The sequence below is a fragment of the Hydra vulgaris genome, chromosome 15 (assembly GCF_038396675.1).
Source record: "Hydra vulgaris chromosome 15, alternate assembly HydraT2T_AEP".
NCBI lineage: Eukaryota > Metazoa > Cnidaria > Hydrozoa > Anthoathecata > Hydridae > Hydra > Hydra vulgaris.
Window position 1 is genome coordinate 36,634,246 of NC_088934.1, and position 20,429 is coordinate 36,654,674.

The 20,429-nt window shown below is 26.7% G+C and overlaps 1 protein-coding gene across 4 annotated transcripts in view; it reads left to right on the forward strand.

Moving 5' to 3' along the window:
* The window catches only part of LOC101237638 (centrosomal protein of 192 kDa), a 113,378-nt gene that overhangs the window by 78,153 nt on the left and 14,796 nt on the right, over positions 1-20,429 (forward strand). For all 4 annotated transcript variants that reach the window (XM_065819999.1, XM_065820001.1, XM_065819998.1 and 1 more), the window contains exons 25-31: positions 940-1,144; positions 1,666-1,940; positions 3,913-4,223; positions 10,094-10,292; positions 11,671-11,846; positions 12,205-12,264; positions 18,952-19,008. In XM_065819999.1, coding sequence (XP_065676071.1) covers positions 940-1,144; positions 1,666-1,940; positions 3,913-4,223; positions 10,094-10,292; positions 11,671-11,846; positions 12,205-12,264; positions 18,952-19,008 — 1,283 coding nt within the window. The remainder of the gene's footprint in view (positions 1-939; positions 1,145-1,665; positions 1,941-3,912; positions 4,224-10,093; positions 10,293-11,670; positions 11,847-12,204; positions 12,265-18,951; positions 19,009-20,429) is intronic.

Consider the following 20,429-nt stretch of genomic DNA (forward strand, 5'->3'; position numbering starts at 1 on the left):
GACTACAACAAACATGCCAATCTGTAAAAGTTGTATTTCAATCTTTATCTCTTTACCAATACCTCTTTTTAACTAAAGTTACTTCACTTTTTTTATTAATTTACTTTTAATAAGGCCGTTTCTTATTAGTCATATTTTAGTAGTCAGACATTTTAATTTTTTTTTCTTCAGTATTTTTACCCAAGAAAAAAATACCCCAAAATAATAATTATACTGGACTACTGATAATCATAGCGGACAATTCAAGTAAGACAAAAACTTTTTCAGTTGGGAAAAACAGGAGGATACACCTCTGGATGATACCTTCATGATACTTTGTATCCTTACTTTGTACCTTTCATCTATTTGTTTTAAAAAAGATTTACCTAATAATATAGCAATATAACAATATAAAAATCTAGTTTTGGTCTTAAGAATTATTTCTTTTGCTTATAGGACTTGTGGTTCAGTTATGCATAAGTTTTGCACCCAAGCATTGTTTTTTTTTTCAAATTTTGCATTTCAAAATTACAATTTATATATGGTTGAGATTATATCACCCTGTTTTGAAATTGTAGTAAGTGTATAAACTCCAAGGTTTCATGTAATCTGCATTCAGAAAATTTTTCCAGCAAATAGATAAAAGGTTTTTATTCGTTTACTGGAAAATTTCAAAATTCAAAATAAAGAAAATAAAAATCATTTAAAAATTTTATAAAAATTATTTAATTAAAAATTAAAATTATTTTTATCATTTGTAAATTTTAAAACACCTTACTTGAGGCAAATGATAAGGTATTTCCATTGACCCTAAACTTTTTGGAATGCTCTTAGACCCCTAACCCTCTTTCATATAAAGTATTTCAGAAGTTTTACTCATTTTGAATATTTATCTAAATATTAATTGTATGAATTTATTTTGCCAAAAAGAAAATTATGTAGTAGAATATGGTGTTTTAGATAGCACATCTCCAACTGGCACATCACCCACCAGATACCCAGAAAGTAAAATGGACATTTCCCCAAATAATTTTATTTTAAAAGAATACTGTACTGAACAAGTGACAATGGTTGTTGACATAATAAAAGAGTTTCAAGGTGCCTTTGCACATCTTATTATTGTATCTGGTGATGAAATTTTAAGGCAACAGTATAAGAAAAGCAGGTTTGTTATGTTTTATTTTCCAATTAATTAAAATTTATTTTAATAGTGTTCAGTGATGGTTGTTAATTTTTTAATTTTTTGTTGTTAATTGTTTTGTAATTTTTTTTTTTAATGATTTGACTGAAAGTCAAAATTTTAGTTCAATAGTCAACACTAAAAAATTTATTTTGCTGTAGATAACCTATATTTACCATATAATCTATTATTTATCATATATAAACCATCTATAATACATTTAAAGTTTTGTTTCCATTGTTTTTTCCTCTAAGGTTTACTTCTCTTTTTTCTCTTTTTTTTTGTTGTGTTTTTCTAGCTTTCTTTTGTCTTCTTTTTTTTCTTTTTTTACTTTTATCTTATCTTTTATTATGGTTTTATGTTAAAATAATAACTGCAATTCTTTATGGGGACATAACTGTTATATATTGGTAATTTTAAATATATTCATAGAGTATATATTAAATGTAATGAATATATTTATAAATAATTTCTTCAAATATTTAATACAAACTCAAATCATTTAGAAAACGATCAAAAGATAAACATTTTATCACACCATTCAAACTGGAACTTGGAACATGCTTAGATAAAGGGTTTTTGGGAGAAGAATCGGTTAATAATAATTTGGATTATTCAGGAATAATTGATTGGGAAAGTTTTTTTGCTGGAAATGTTTCAATAAACTATGTTACTTTAATTGCTTCAACAACTCAGTTTAATGACAGTTCAGAGCACCCTAATAACTTAAATGATGCCATAACTCAATTTACTCCTGCTCAAAAGCTGAGTTTAAAAAAGGGTAAAACATTCTTAATAAAACCTACTTAGGGGGTATCCAGAAGTAATAAATTTAAAGAAAAAATATTATGTTGCTATTATTTACTACATATTACTATCATTTAATTTAATGATTTTAATTAATTTAATGTTTTGCTTTTATTGACTTTGTTTCTCTGCAAGATAGTGGTACACCTACACTACTGCAGAGACCACTCTACCACTACACCACTATCTCTGCAAGATAGTGGTAGAGTGGTCTCTGCAGTAATGTAGGTGTAGTGGTAGAGTGGTCTCTGCGGTAGTGGTAGAACTTTTGCTTTATAAGCGAGAGGTTCCGAGTTCGATCCCCACCATGTCCCTGTTAGTACCGCACTCAACTTGTTTCTCTGCGCAGCTGCCTTGTTTATCAAGGTTCATGTTTCAGAGTTATAGAGTTGAGAGAGGGTTATAACCACAAGCCTCCTCGTCATAGCCCTCAATTTTTTGATTACTCAAGAAAACTTTGGTTTTTAAACATGTCATAGTTTGTGTTATCATGGTTTTTAAACAGTTTGTGTTGTCATGCAGGATTTTTATGTTTTTAGTGCATGACAAAATGGTGCTAACAACAGGTTATGGTAGAAGTGTATTTTGGAAACTTATAGTTTTTCCTTTACTCCATCTCTTAAATAAGAAGGGCTGGTAGATTTAAATAGAACAAAACTATGCATTTAGGTTTAAATTGGTTTCTATGGACAGCTGTCTTACAGGTGGAATTCTTGTTTATTTAGTTGTAACCAACATGTCTCAAGTATATCAATGCTTTTTAAGTATATCAATGCTTCTTAAGTATATCAATGCTTCTTACGTATATCAAAGCTTCTCAAGTATATCAATGTTTCTTAAGTATATCAATTCTTCTTAAGTATATCAATGCTTCTCAAGTATATCAATGCTTCTTAAGTATATCAATGCTTCTTAAGTATATCAATGCTTCTTAAGTATACCAATGCTTCTTAAGTATATCAATGCTGAAAATATGTAAAAATGTAACACAGCTATCATTTATTTTGAAATTTTTACTAAAAAATGCTTATGTTTGCTTTTTGAGATGTTGTAATCTGGTAGCATCATGCAAGTTTTTGGTAGATAATTATCATGATAAATATAATAAATGTTACTATAAGAGAAAAAGATGTTTGGTATTCAAGTTGGTATGAAAAAAATACTGATGAATTTCTATTGTTTTATGGTTTTGCATCTGTAATTGTAACCGTTGTTGTGGCTATAATTGAGGCCAAGTTTCTTATTAGAGATCTTTAACTCAATTCATCTCTAAATTTTCATATACAAAAAAGCTAAATTTATTTCATAAATTTGATTGGCTTATTTTCCCAGTTTATAGTTGAACAAAATGTTAAACAAAAGTGCATATTTTTTTTAAAATAAAGTATGGTTGTTTTGCACATAATTAAATATTTTACATTACATTATTCAATACTTTGAATGACAAATATCAACTAAATTATTGTTAAATATCAAATTATCAACTAAATTATAGAATTATCAATTATCAATAATTATGCATTTCTAGATACCCCTAATTTTTCATACATCCATAAGTTATTGATGTATTTATTGCATATAATATAATGGTAAAATGGTAATATAATTTTTATTTCTTATATAAAAGTAATAATTTTAATTTTATATATATATATATATATATATATATATATATATATATATATATATATATATATATATATATATATATAATATATCTTACTTTTATACACTTATTAAAATCTGTTTGTACTAAAGTCATTACAACAACACTAAAACATACTAAAAACCGACAATTTTTAGTTTTAAAAAACACTAAAAAAGTACAGTTTTTCAAAGCATTTTTTGTTTTTTTAAGTATAAGTTGCTACATGGGTTGTTTATTAATTATAATATTTTTGAATTTTGTTAATATTATACTTAAAAACACTAAGTACTTTGTTTAGGTACTTCTGATTCTAAAATTATTGAAACCAATAAAAAGATATTGTGGGAAGTAAAACCTGTTGAGTTAATTTTGAATGCTTCAAATAAAAATCAGAATGTGAAGCTCCAACTGATTAATTATTCTGATGTTAATCTTTCATTTGAATTCATATGGCCCGCTCAGACACTTATCATAAATCCATGCAAAGAAAAAATAGCAGCCAAAAGTAGTTTAGGCGTTAGAATTAGTATAAAACCATCATTTTTATCTCAACCAGAAGATGTTCCATGGTCTGGTAGTTTGTACATTCAGTGCAACAATGAACAAAAGGTAACAATAGAGTAGATAGTAAAGTATTGCTTAATAAATAAGTTTTATGATTAGAAATTATTTTTAAATATCTAAAACATATTAATACTTTAAATAATAAATATAATTAAAAAATTGATTTTCTTAATAATGTTAATAAATTCTGAAAAGTTAAGAGCAAAAAAATTAGCACCTTTTCTACATACGTAGAACTCATAAGAGATTTGTAATTAGGTTTGTTTTTCTCCTAAATGCATATCATTGGTAGCTCAGTGGTTTAGTGCACTGTCATCAGTTTTATTTCGAGCAGTAAAAGACCTTAGCGTAATGAATTTTAAAATTTTTTCAATCTTTATATATTTATAGCAAAAAAATAAATATAGCTAAAATGACTCATAATTGTTGAAATAAATGATTAAGTTTTTTCTAGCTATGGGCTTTTCTTTCTCTTTTTTTTTTTTGCTTCCGCAGCAGCACCTTGTGGAGTAGCAGGACTGTCTTATTAAATTTTTTCTTTATTAAGTTTCAGACCATAATTTTTTTTCAGAACATCCGCAGCTTATTAGGACTAATTACCTGAGCGCATTAATAACATAAGTATCTCAATCATGACATACGGAACAAATTTCTTTCAGTGTTTTGATGTTTTTAGAATTTTTAGTTTTTTCAACAATCCTTTTGTTTCTTATAGTGTATAATATCTTTAAATATGTTATTTATATAAAATCTATAAAACTTCAAAAGTGTTTTCTTTTATATTTAAAAAAAAAAGTGGCAGGATTCAAACCACAGCATTTTTGTTCAGAAGCTCTGTGAGCTAACCACTCACCTAGAAAATTTTTAAACTATGTAATAAATAAAAGACTTTATAAAAAGGAAATAAATGCAACAGATCAAAATTAAGGAGATAAGATAAGCAGATTAAGGAGATGTTGCCACAATTCAATTTTCAAGTGAAAGTAAAGCTGTAAAACTTGATGTTTTAACATTACATAATTTGAAGTTTACATAAGTATTATGCATATATTGTATTATGATATTTGCATACACTTTGGTACATATTTTCTTATTAAAAAAGTGCTGCGACTCTTACTACTACCTCTGTTGCAATGGATGTCAAGTGTTCTGTGTCAAACACGCTCATAAGGACACTACTATTATTACTACTACTTTTAAGTTCAGCATTATTATATAGATATTATTTATAGGTATTTAAATATTTTGTTACTATTTATCTAAAAATCTTTTCACTAAATCTTTATTGTTTCTTTAGATTATTAAACTTCAAGTTTGACTAGGTCTTTAAGATTATTGACAAAGTAGTGTCAAATGTATTTTCATTCTTGAAATTAGAACAAAGCCCCCATACTACCATATTTTATATTAGTAAGTAAAGATCTAAAAATGTTTGTCCTTTGACTCATTGTAACCTGTAAGTTTGGATAATTATTATTGTTATCATATATAATTTCTGGCTTATCTTCACATCTCTGTTTTTATACATTCCTACAATTTTTTTCAAGTTCATCTGGATTTTAAATTTTTTTATTTCATTACCTTTAAACACTTTTAAAAACTTTTCTGATTTAGTAAATCAGATTCTACAAAAAAAAATTTTAAATTTGTTTACTAGACACTTATATTTGCTTATTGTAGTTTTTTGGTAGACTCAAGTTTTCTGTTTAAATTGATTAAATCAGAGTTTAATTGGTCCCAAGACAAGCTGTAATATTTATTCTGATCTTTAGTCTTTGTCTGGATTTTAAATTCTTCTGGTACACCAATCTAATCACTAACTGTTATGTAGATTCAAGTTCAATTTTTATTTTCATTACTTCTTTCTTTGTCTCAGAATAGCATTGCTTTTAATGATGATTGTGCATACTTGAACTATAACTATTGTAATAGAGCAACAACCATGGTAGAACTTGATACAGTTGCAAACAAAGAAACAAAAACTCAAGCTCGGCAGCTAGAACAAGTCCAACTACATGTTATGTATAGTATTAACTGCGTATTAACTACGTATTATGAATGGTATTAACTACATTTTAACTACATATTTGCTACCTATTTAGACAAGGTCTTGTAATACCTTGTAAACTATGTTTATAAGGCATATTTAGACCTTGTCTAGAAGAGAAAGAACATTATTTGAAGAACCTAAATAATTCTATGCAAATACGAACAACAATTTATTGATGGGTTATGTATATTGGGTTATGATTTCTATAAGAAGTCAGTAATGAATAATCAGGGAAGGAGTAAAATAAAGAATTCAGTAAGAGTGTAGTTGTTCATCAATATAGGAGTATTAACATTGTGATAATTATTAGCAGTAAAGCAAATGAGTTTTGTTTGGGTGAAAATTCACCAGTTGCTGCGAGCCCCAAGCTGTCACAGAAAATCATGTTCAGCATTAGTTGTTTGTTCTAAGCAAAAAGTGATGACTTTGTCAAGACTTAAGTATATTGTTGTATCATCAACAAATAGAGCCATCTTTGAAGATATACTGTCAGTAAAATTCATATTATAAATGAGAAACCACTAAGGATGGAAGCTTGGTACCCCAGAAGTTACTGGAAAGAAGAAGAGTGTTAGGGTTTAATACAACACAGCTGTGCTAAGCAGAACAGCGGTCTATTTAAGTAAAATGTTGGGAAATCAGCTAAACAGGTTTAGATACATTACTGATCCATTTTAAAAATAAGCATTGAAATGTTTTGAAAATAAATGAAATAAAGGTAACTCTACGTCACTTACTGCTTATTTGCTACTTATTGGGATTCACAGTATTTTTGCTTTTATTTTCACAAAAATTATGGATTTACTGTTTATTTTCTTAATTTCAAATGCTCATTTTCAATGTTGAATATTGAATTTACTGCTTCTTTACTGCAAAAAATGGTACAAAATCTTATAGGTAGCAATATCTCAATTTTGACCAAAATTGAAGTTTTACTGCTTTTTTGCTTAGCATGAGAGTGCAGTTAGAAAAAAATGATTTTGAAATATCAAAAACTTTCCCAAATACATAAGGAAAAAAAAAAAAAAAGCATAAGAAGCTAAGAAAAAGCAGAAGCAAACAAAAAGAAAGAAAAAAAGTTGTTGAACTCAATATGAGATATTAGAAGTTTATTTATTAAAGAGCTTGCTAATAGTGGGCTAAAGAATAGTGCGCAATAGAAGGCTGTGATAGTAGTAATAGTTTGTGATAGAGTGTGATAGTTAGATCAGAGAAATCTCCAGACTTTTTAAAAATTGAAAAGTTAACATTTTCCAGCAGGTAGAAAAATAAGATTCTGTTAAGCGTTTGTTAAATAATTTAGAGATGCGAGAGTTGCGGTTAAAACTTTTGTAAGACTGTGACAGTAATCTTGGCAACAGTGTCAACACAGTGACAGTAATGTTGACCACACCACAAGCTGTAGAGTTTAGGTAAAGAGTTCAAGTAACAACAGAATCTACGGAAGTTGCAGAGATTTGGACAACAATGAATTAAACTATTTCTTTTGAATGAGAGGAAGAGTGTGGTTATGACTTGGTAAAAGTCATGTGGTTATGATTTGGTAAAAGTCATGTGGTTCATTAAATGAGTTAGAGAAAAAGTTTTTGCCTCATTTTCAGTTTTTAGGTTTGCCTCATTTTCAGTAGAGAAATGAATGAGATCTCAAGATAAGATCATGAATGAGATCTCAAGTTTGAGGGATAAAATGCTAGCCTTTTTGGTACTGCTAAGAATTATCCAAAAGTCTCTAGAACCTAACTTTTGGGATAAAAAACAAGATTTAGTAATTTGAGAATAATGGATCAACAAATTGGAACAAAAAGTAGGCCAAATATTGTGAAATCAGAAAAACTGAAAGAAACTTTATAACAAAATTGTCAACATCATGGTAACATTAAATATTAAGAAAGATATTTATTATGGAAGGAATTAGTTGAAATAAACAATGATAGGTATTTTTAAAGACATTCTAACAGCACTATGAAAAAATAATGGGTACTGATATTGTATGGGCCAAAATATTGTGAATATATTTTTAATATATTTGGTATCAACTACTAAATAATGAGTATAAATGAGTATTTTATTCATTATGTAAAAATAATTTAGAAATTTTTAATTTACTTGCTCTTGTTGTAAATAAAGCAGATCTGCCAATCCAATTCGAGAGGTTCCGAGTTCGATCCCCACCACGTCCCTGGTAGTACCGCGCTCAACTTGTTTCTCCACGCAGCGGCCTTGTTCGTTGAGGTTCGTGTTTCGGAGTTATAGAGTTGAGAGAGGGTTATAACCACTATTAAGTAGCCTCCTCATCTGTAGTGGCCTTCTCGGCCTTGAGGAGGTGAATGACAAAAATAGAAAAAAGAATTGTTTAGAAGCTTTTGATCTGATTGCATGTTTACATTCTTTTGAATTTACATTGTTAATTATCTAGTACTAAATTCTGTAATGATTGGAATCAGAAACAGAAGAACAGTGTGATAACTTTTTTTAAAAATCATGCTGAAATTGTTTCCTTTAAAAAATAAATTTATTACAAAATATGTAATGTCTCGATAATTATTTTTGAAAATGAAAAAGTTGCATTTATTTTTATTTCTATTTGAATATATAAAAAAGAAATTAAGAAATTAACTTAGTCAAATATTTGTCTTCAAATAGTTTTTACATTTGCACATCAACAGAAAAGTTCTTTTACCAAAATTAAAGTTTATTTATGTTCATCAGCAAAACAGCTTAATCAGTGAACACTTCTTATTATTGATAACAAATTTTACTTTCTAATTTTATTGTATGTTATTAAATAAAAAAATTCAAAATAATTTGTCTTATAGCTTCTGTTACAAGTATTTTTTTGGTGATAGGGACAGTTTATAAATTTTCAAACAACTTGAAGAAAACTTTGTGGGACATCATCTCTGGTTTTCCTGATTTTTATATATCCCTATCATTCTTTAAATAGGTTAAATTTGAAGTTTCAGGCATCAAAACTTAAGAAAATATAGCCTTATAAATAGTAAATAGAAATAAAAATTATCACCTTATTAACACGACACAGTGGCCCCCCTCAATTTATGAATGGTAAAAAAATTGATTACTTTAAAGTATTATAATTTTTTTCTCACTTTCAACAAATGTCTCATTTTTTCTATAACAATTTTCTGGATAGTTCTTTATCTTTTATCATTATAGAAAAAAATTATAGTATTTTTCTTTATGTCCACAAGTCTTTACAAGCAAGTTTTCTGATTAGCTACTACTGTCTGCAAAATATAAGCAGCTTGTTGCAATTTAAAACTCAAGTATATCTACACATATATTGTCCATTTGCCTAAAATTTCCAAAACTCAGCCATTTTAAGATGCTTGTAAATTTTTTTAATTATTCGCATTGATTTAAGATTTACAGAGTATTAGACCAAACTATTTAAAAATGCAAACATTTTTATGTTTGTTATTTTCACACCAAAAATGGCAGCATTTTTAAATATCTCAATGGTTATTTAAAAATTTTTAAATGACATCAACAGTTAAATGGGTTATTAGAAACCATTGCCCTTCCAATTTTTACCATTTGTAAATTGAGGGGGGCTACTGTGTTTAAAAGGCTATGATTTCTAAACTGTTACACTTAGAGTTTGGAAATTTCAAATTTAACTTATTAAAAATCAAGAAAATCGGAAATGGTGTACCACAGACCATTTGTTGAAATATGTTAAATCAACTCAATAGTAGTACTTCTAAATTTTTTTTACTATTGTGGCATTCAAATGTGTGTCCCAAGTAAGCTCAGGACAGCCCTGAACTCCTGTAAATTTAAAAAAATTTTAGTTTTTATACAAAAAAATTTATTTTTTTGTATTCTTATTTTAACTTGTTTTTAGGAAGTAAAAGTTTACATTCGAAATGATGTTATCAGTGATCTTTCTCCATATATATCTTCTACAGAGATGAATCCCCTTGAAGTACAAGATGTCTCTTTCATACCACACCAGCATCAAAACATCAAAGAGTTAGAACCTGTTGTTATTATTTCACCATGTATTCTTGAATTTAACAATACTAATGTTAATATGAGTGATGGTATGCTATGTATATATTTTTATATTTTTCATTGTTCTTCTTATTTTTATTTTATTTGTGTGTGTGTGTGTGTATATGTGTATATATGTATATATATGTATATATATGTATATATATGTATATATATATTTATATATATATATATATATATATATATATATATATATATATATATATATATATATATATAAATATATATACAATTCCATTTTTAACTTACGTTACATGCGCAACAACTTTATCAAATATTTGCCTATTTAAACTGTAAATTAAACTTTTAGCTATTTTGTATGAAAGCTGTTAGTCTAAAGAATAAAATAAACTAAAAAGTTTTGAGTCTGGCCAAAAGAGGGCGAACTTATTACTGGAAATGTTACTTAACTTTTGTTACACAGAAAACAAGGTAAAAAAATTGCTTCAAATTAAAGGTCAGATTTCTGCGAATCAGTGAAGCAGTTTGTATTAGAAACTTTCACATGATGTTGAGAATTCTATACCAATTTAAAAAATATATAAAATTTTATCAGAGTTGACCGGCTAAGGAGAATAAACTGGTTTTTTTGATACTATGTATTTAACTTAAGTTACATCACTTACGTTACTGAGCAATTATTATTGTGGATTTTTTTATATCTTAATAAAAGAATTGCAAAAGTATTGAACTCATTCATTAAAAATAATTAACAAAGTATTGAACTCATTCATTAAAAATAATTAACAAAGTATTGAAGTCATTCATTAAAAATAATTAACAAAGTATCGAAGTCATTCATTAAAAATAATTAACAAAGTATTGAACTCATTCATTAAAAATAATTAACAAAGTATTGAACTCATTCATTAAAAATAATTAACAAAGTATTGAAGTCATTCATTAAAAATAATTAACAAAGTATTGAAGTCATTCATTAAAAATAATTAACAAAGTATTGAAGTCATTCATTAAAAATAATTAACAAAGTATTGAACTCATTCATTAAAAATAATTAACAAAGTATTGAACTTATTCATTAAAAATAATTAACAAATTAAAACAAATTAAAAAAAATAATTAACAAAGTATTGAACTCATTCATTAATTAACAAAGGAAATTTTAAAAAACTAGTGGCACTCTGAGTGATTTTTCCTAACATTTATGAAAGTTATCAAATCAAAAACAAAAGGGGTTAAGAATTGATAAATATAGGGCGGTGTGCTTTATGGATGACCTCCTATGACTGCATTTAAAAACGATTTGTTTTACTAAAACAAAAATAAAAAAGGGACGAACTGATTTTTTTTATATATTAGGAGAATAGCAAATAAATCTTTTTTTTTTTAATGTCTAAATGAAAATATTTGTAAACGCTATGTTAGCTTCTTTTTTTTTCCTGTTAGAATCTCTCATCTCTGTACAAAGCCTTTTTTCAAAACCATGCAGATGGATTTTGTCATCAATTGCTCCTCCATATTTTAAAAGCACTAACGGAAGAGGTGAAATTTTGCGAACCACTTACTCTGCTTTTCGTTTTGCTAAACACTCTGGAAAACTTAGTGAATACCAAACAATTCAGGTTTAGAGGTTTTCTTAGGTTTCAAGTTTGTATTTTTTTACCTTATTAAATTACTTAATTTGTTGTTTTTTTTTGCATATTTTATTATTTTTCTTTACTTATTTTAATATAACTTTACTTATAATAATAATTGTCATTTTAATTTACTGTTTAATTAAAAAATAAATATATATATACATATATATTCACATATATATGTATATACATGTATAACTTATTCATATGTATAGATATATATATTTGAAAATGCAACAGAAGATTCTTTTGTGAATTTTAAAAAAGTGCAATTATAAAAAAGCAAGCAGTTATAACTTTTAAGGTTGATTTTTTTTAAATTTATCTTTGATATGTTTTTTAGCTATCAGTTTCATTTCATCCTCGATCATTGGGTGTTTACTCACAATTCTGGGATTTTGAGGTTTCATTATTTTTCTCTTATTGTAAAATTTTTTATATACAAAGAAAAAAAGTTTTTTATGAAAAAATTAATTTGTGAATTTTTGTATTTATTGATAGGATTTTTTAACCATAGTCATAACTCGTAGAAGTTGCTTAAATAAGAAATATACTTATTTCTTATTTAAGCAACTTCTACGAGTAGAAGCAGTATTTGCAGGCAGTAGCATTATGACTTTCTGATGCCTAGAATTTTCTTGAACCTTATGGAACTTTCTGAAATTTTCTGGACTGTTATGGATGTTTTTAGAAATCTCTGTAACTTTCTAGAAATCCGGAGTCTTCTAGAAGTTTATGGAAATTAGCAAGATTTAGACTATATAAGCTGCATAATTGAGCAATGCTAATAATTATATATGAATCTGTTTTCGCCTGATGGTAATCAAATAACATAGAAATGTACTTATGTTTATTATTATTGCCTTTCAGAAATATATTCAAGTATTATCTTCAATTATACAAATCAATTATCTTGCAAGATTTTAGTTACATAGGAAAAAAAGAAGTGTTCCATTAGAAGAACAATCACTTGAAGAAAACAGCAGGATACCACTCAAAGTCCAAATTGTTGGTCATTATCTGTGTTTGAGAGAATCCATCAAAGAGAGATGGAAACGCATAAAACAAATTGAGAAAGAAGTAACAGGTATATGGCAAAAGAAATTAAATTTTCCACATTTATCAATTAAAGTTGCACAGGCAAAACTGGATCAAGTGCTGAAGACGTACGATAAATGTGTAAAACAAAGTTAATACAATCCATTGAATCAAGTTTTTGACATCACAAAAAAAGATAGTTAATGACTCTGCAGTGAGGATAAAAGATTGTATCATCTTCAAATTGAAAGCAGAGGACAGGCCAAGTATACTGGATCTGGAAAGGTTGCTAGTTCAAAAACTATTCATCCATCCAAAAGAAGAAAAATGTCCTTGAAGCCTACTTCAACAACAGTAACGGCAACAGCAACAACGCTAACTTCTGAATACAAGTCTGCGGCAGAATATCAAGAGTCTGAAGATTCAGAAGAACAGTCCACAAGTGCCAGCAAGAACTCAACCAAATCCAAAACTGCAACTAAAATAGTAACATCTTTAAAGTTACCTACCAGCAGTTATCTTAAGATGGGATCGACATTCAGACACCTTCACAGTCTGGTATATTTAGATTGAGTATTAAAGAAAGTTGTTTAACTTAAAAAAGAAATAAAAAAAAGTACATTTAGAATACTGATCACTGTACTTTGATGGTAAACATATTAGTCACCAAGAATATCAAGTGTTAGTTTCAAAGAATAAACAAAGAGAAGTTAAGTTACAAGCACAAGATCTACCAGATGGAAAAACAGATATTGTTGTTAAAGATATAACCGCTATTCTCAATGAATGCAATTTATAGAAGAGTTTAAAGATAATTGTAGCAAACCCTACGAATGTAAACACCACAAGAAAGAATGGAATTGTCAGTCAGTTAAAATGACATTTTGCTGGAAAGGAACTGGAAGAACCACTATTAATTGGTTTTCAATATTATGTTCTTGACCTAGTCCTTTGCGTAGTATAGATATAGAACTTGGAGGAAACAACCTGTTGCCTTATATTGAATATCCGATTATCGTAGAAATTATAAAGAACGGCAAACGGCTCAGGAAGAATCTGAAGAATGGTAAAGAAGTGATTACTGAAACAGCTTTTATATATATAGATTTTTGCATATATATATATATAAATGCATATACATATATATATATATATATATATATATATATATATATATATATATATATATATATATATATATATATATATATATATATATATATATATTATGCATATATATATATATATATATATGTATATATATATATATATATATATATATGTATATATATATATATATATATATATATATATATATATATATAGCACCAAAAAATTGAAGTGAACTGAGTAGATAGTTTTACTTGGTTTCCAAGTAAAACATTTTATGGCATGTTTTTTTTTTTTTTTCAATGAACATATCTAACAATAGCACTGTGGGCCAAAACAAATGACTTTGAAATATGAGCTGGATGCTATAGAAGCAACTCCATTTTAAAAAGCAGATTTGAAACTAAATTGGAAATGCTAAGCTTTTATTTTAAAGATGAAATTTTTTTTGCAAAATCAAAACAAAAATATAAAGAAGATAAAAATAAATATAAATAAAGTAGATGAAAATAAATAAAATGGTTATTTATAAATATCAAAATCCTACCAAAGTCTTAAACTTTTTATTGAATAATAAAAAAATTATGTAAAGTTTAGTTTTAAAAAAGATTGCAGTCAATATTATTTTGTAAAAATATTCAATCAAGAAGAAACTTTTGCTTGTTACTTTTTTCCTAAGGGTAAAATAGATATAAAATAGTCAAACTAAAAGAAATCTACACATTAAATATCAGTTTATACATGCTAGAATACTGAACATATGAATAACTTAAAAAATTTTTTGTGTAATATTACTATGGTATAATATGTGATACAAGATTAATGTAAAAAACGAAAATTATTTTTTTAGAGATAAAGTTTTCTTTACTGTTCGAATCTTGAAACCATAACTAAATCAAGATTACTAAAAATAAAGTTTTCTCTATGGTCAGACTAATGTAATTTTGAAACAATAACAAAAACATAGTAAAACACATCAAAAAACAGAAAAAGCAGCTAGTTAACAAAAATAATATAACAAAACTCAAACACGCATGGTTACACCACATATATACAACATAACACAGACTGTCTATTAAAATAATATATTATCTAAATAAGGATGAGTTCAAACAAAGATAGTTTATCTATAAAAAAACAAAAAGCATGCAAAACAATGTAACAGGCTGTATGTGCATTAGGGTGATGCTATAATAACTTTTTGTTAAAACACTATGTGAAACCTTTTCTAAAACATCAATAATTGTGTCCAAAACATAGTTTAATTTAATAAAAAATAGTTAAATTTTTAAAAATTTTATTAGGTCAAAAAAAAAATTACTTTGTAAAAATAAGACAAAAGTTCTATATTTATTTTCTTGTTTTTTTTTACTGTACAAACTATAATATAATTAAACAAAGTTTAAAAAGTTAGATTTTTGTTGATTAGACATTTTAATAAACATTTCAGTTAAGAAAAGTTTTTCAAGAGTATCATCAGACTTAGCCCGGTAAGCTCGGATGTCTTTAGCTTGGAGTCCTCTCTCAGCAACCTCATTCATTCTATGCACATTTTTTAATGTGACTTCAACACCAAGAATATGTCTGGTCAGAGCTTTCTTGGGCTGTAATGCAGGCTGATGTGGCCTCTTTCAGGTACACCCAATTGGGTTCCTCCATCATTTTAAACCATGCATGTGACCAAGAACAGCTAATAAACTTAGCTATTTCTTTCAATGATTGCCTTTCTTTATGGATTAAAAAGTAGCCCAGTAAGATATAAATTGCTTTCTGTTCCATCTTGGTGAGTGAGAACATGACAATTTAGTTGGTAGCTCTAGATTAGGTAAAAATTCTTATTCAAGTAAGGGAAAACAGAAGCTGAAGCTAGAAGCTTCCTCGATTCTTTTGAACATAGTGGTCTAGAGTTGTCCGCCTTCCCTTAGAGGCTCCATTAGCACTTATGCAGGACATATTTATGGAAATATATTTATATTTTTAATCAATTAGAAAAAAATGAATTTTTAAAAAATTACTCCAAAAATGATAGTTAAACTAAATTTATAATATAATAACAATTAACTTCATCTAATTTAAAAATGGTATGAATATTCTCTAATTAAGGATAATTGTACTTAAGTAATCCTTATAAGTATTACTTAATTTATAATTAAGTATTAATTATCAGTAATTTTTTTCTTATTTCTATAAAGTAACTTCTTTTTTTGACCTAATAAAATTTTAAAATATTTAATTGTTTTTTATTAAACTTTTCTGAATAAATTTTTATAATATTTTCCTTAATATGAATACATTTATTGATATTATGGAAAAGGTTTCATGAGAAAATAAAAAATAGCATCACCCTAATGTGCATATGGGTGTAACGGTGTAATGCGTAAGTCTGTGCTGTTTATGTTTTTCAGTAAGGTCTTGTTTTGTTAGTAACCAGCATAAAAGATTTATCTCTAAACCACACCAAGCCAGTCCAGTCATAATCTAGACAACCTTGATAGGTTAAACACCTATGCATGGATTTATAACTGACTTCTGGTTCTAAAAACTAGTCCAGGCATATTTCAGAGACAAACATCTTCTTCCCCGGTGACAGTAATCATGTTTGGAATTTAAAAACTTCTTAGCTTTTTTATGTCTTTTCATATAATATGTATTAAGCAAATAAATAATAAAAATAAATGTGCAAGCAGTTATTTAAAAAAAAAAAATAGAATTATTCTGAAAAAAAAAACATTTAACAAAAAATCCATTTTCAAGATTCCAGACAATTTCTTTTTTGGTATTCATTAGAGAAACTATGCTCAGCCTTTTGGCTCATGGTCGATCAAAGAAAAGTTTTCAGTCTACGCAAACTACTAAATGACCATTCTGCTGTGCAAGTTGACACAGACTGGGCCAGAATGATTTAAATAAAATAAATATAATCTAAAGAGATTCTTCTCATTTTAATTTGTTCAACAAATCAACTTTGATGATTTAATGATGAGCTGATTGAAAATCTTTTAATTAAACTTTTTTTTTCTCTTAGCTTTATCAATGAAAAGGTCCCGATAAAGCTGCAATCTTTGGTAATGAGAAAAATTTTCATAGTAGAAGCTTTTGATGAAGTTGATACTGCATTCAGTGTTAATTTATCAGATTACAAATTCTTCTACTCTTTTTTAATGATTAGTGGTTTCAGTTGGTTCAAATCTGTTGCAGAGGCTAACCAAAACCACATCTAAAATGGTAAAGTAAAACTGCTTGTAGATCTCATTTGGGTCTTTTGGCTAGTAATAAGTATCCCTGGAACAGACTTTAAATCTTGCAGGTATTTTTTTTCTTCCTGGGTGGAGCTTGTTTGTCTATGTGTTTTGAAACACAAATCCATACAAAAAGATTGAAAATTAAAGTACAAAAATTTGTTTCAAGGTCTGAATGATGGATATAACTTTAATAAATTTGAGTTGAATTTTCTGAAATTGAATGCTTGAATCTTCTAGGATGGTAAAAATGATTCAAAAAAGTTCCAATTTAAAAAAAGGTGTCAAAAATCTGAATAAAGGACAAAAAGGCCATTGTTCCACTTTGCATTTGTCAGGGTTAGTGGTAAGGTCTTAACCAAACCAGAGGTGATCATTAATAAGTGTGAAGTTATACTGAAATAGCATGATTACACCTATGTGGTATTTTTCATTACTTTAAAGATATGATAACCAGATTCTACGGTGGAGGCGTGGATTGGGTATCAAATGCCCCCCTCCTCCCCCAACATTCATAAAATTTCATTAAAAAAGTATAAATTTCCTAAAAAAACTAATTTATGAGTTTTTGTATTTATTGCTTTTGAAGTTATGGTGGCTTAAATAAATGCAAAGTTATGAAATTTTTTATTTATTTAAGCCACCTTTTTCTCAAATACTTGTGACTACCTCTGATTTTTTAAAGAATTCAAGGATTAGATGGATGAACACAAGGATTAGACTGTCAAATATGGCAGCATTTCATGTTATCAGATGAAGCGCAAGATAAGCTGTTTGCAGTGTGTTCACTGCAACATGACTTACCTATCAATCACTGATATGTTGCACTTTGCGCTGATACATAATGTATCACTGATATCATAATTTTGCTTTTTGGTTTTTATTCTAATTATTTTATTTAGAAATTAAATTTAATGTTTGTTTTGCTGTTGTTTTTTTTTTAAATTTGTTTAGAATTTAAATGAAGCGTTTGTTTTGCTGTTTTTATTTCAATTATTTTATTTAGAAATTAAATTTAATGTTTGTTTTGCTGTTGTTTTTTTTTAAATTTGTTTAGAATTTAAATGAAGCGTTTGTTTTGCTGTTTTTATTTCAATTATTTTATTTAGAAATTAAACAAAATGTTTGTTTTGCTGCTTTTATCATCATTTTTAATTCAGAATATAAAGAAAATGTTCATTTTTTGTGGTAAATTGCATGTGGTTAAGACAGAAGTTGTTCCCCAATTAATATTGAGATGTTTATAAAACTTGAAAAAAGCTTATAGACATATGTATATAAATACTTCATAAAAAAGCACTTTTCATCATGTAGATATATTTCATAAAAAAGTATTATTATTTAAGAAAAGGAATATTTTCACCACAACAATATATAAAACTAGGTCTGCAAAAAATTGCCGACCTTAGACACTGTCAGGTTCAGCCAAATGCTGACCCTAGTTCTGAGGGCTGATATATACATATATATATATATATATATATATATATATATATATATATATATATATATATATATATATATATATATATATATATATATATATATATATATATATATATATATACACATACATGCATATGTATACATATATATATATGTGTGTGTGTATATATATATATATATACACACACACATATATACATGTTTATGATAGTAATATAAAAATTCATTACTAAATATATTTTTTAACTCTTTTTTAGATAATGTATGAAGGAAATCATCTTTCTAAAAAACATAGGATAGAACTTGTTGGAAAGGTTTATTGCTTTAATTATTTTTATAGGAAATTTTACATCATTCTAAAAACATGTGTGTGTGTGTAAAAACTCATCAGTTGAAGAAAAAATAAACGAAGAAATTGTGTTTATATATAGATAGATAAATTGGTCACATAGACTAAATTTCTTTAGGTTTAAAAAAAATTCAAAAGTTTATGTATATAGGTATTTTTCACGAATTTTCAAAATTATTTTAGAGGATCCAAAAAAGTTATGCCCATTTTACTATTTTTATCAAGAAAAATAATAGTAATAATCAAAATATATAATTTTCATAAAATAGATATTGTTTAAATTATCCAATTCTTCACAAATATTATGCATTCATGTATTCTAGCAGTTTAAAACAAAATAAAAAAACAAAGACTTTAAATGCAAAAGATTTTTAAAACACAAACACAATGAAATGCTTTCTTAAAAAAATGTTTCACATTTTTCAGTAAAAGTTGCTACTTATTCTTATTTTTTATTCTTGAATTATTTTTCAGTTTTTTGAGTTTTCAGGCTTGATCAGGCTATTGCACACTGTTTTTGACCACGCATAAAGCATTTTGTTGCAACAACTTGACCATGGTTTTTTAGATGTTTTTAGAACATTTCAAAAATGTGCAAAAAAAAAGACAATTGCAAAAATAATTTTTCTAAAAAAAGGAAAGAATTTAAGATAAAAAAAAACTTAAAAAATAAAGCTCTACTAAAGCCAAACCAAAACAAAGCTCAAAAAATTATAACTTTATGAGAAAATTTTAATAAATTACATTTATGTTTAGAATTAATAACTTTGAAATTTCAATCTTTTATGTTTTTATAAAGTTAAGCAATTCTCCTTTATATAAAGTAACAACTTTTAATGATCGTTAAATAAGGAAAAAAATGTAATTCCATTATATAATTTATTTGTTATAGATTTTATTTTATTTACATACTTTAGCTTTACTTTAAATGAAATGTTAAATTATTTAATAAAAAATTCAATCTTTTTTCAAAACCATTTCGTGATTTGATTAGTTAACAAACTTAAAAAGTTGTGGTCAAGCACAGCATGCAATCACACGCAATTCCTAACCAAGCCTAAGTTTTGCGCTGTATTCCAGATGAATAGTATCTCTTTTAAAGGCACCAGATTCCCATACTTAATGAAGATGAATAGTATTTCTTTTATAGGCACCAGATTCCCAAAAGACTTAATGATGATAAATAGTATTTCTTTTAAAGGCACCAGATTCCCAAAAAACTTAATGAAATTGAAATAAAATGATTATGATGCTTGTTAACTATAAAAGCCAAGTTTTTTTGATAAGTTCTTCTGAATATTCTGAGTATTTGAAGGTTTATTTTGCTTGTCAATGTCATGCTTTTTGGGCTGATTTTTAAGGAATTGGGTGATGTGCTGGATTACA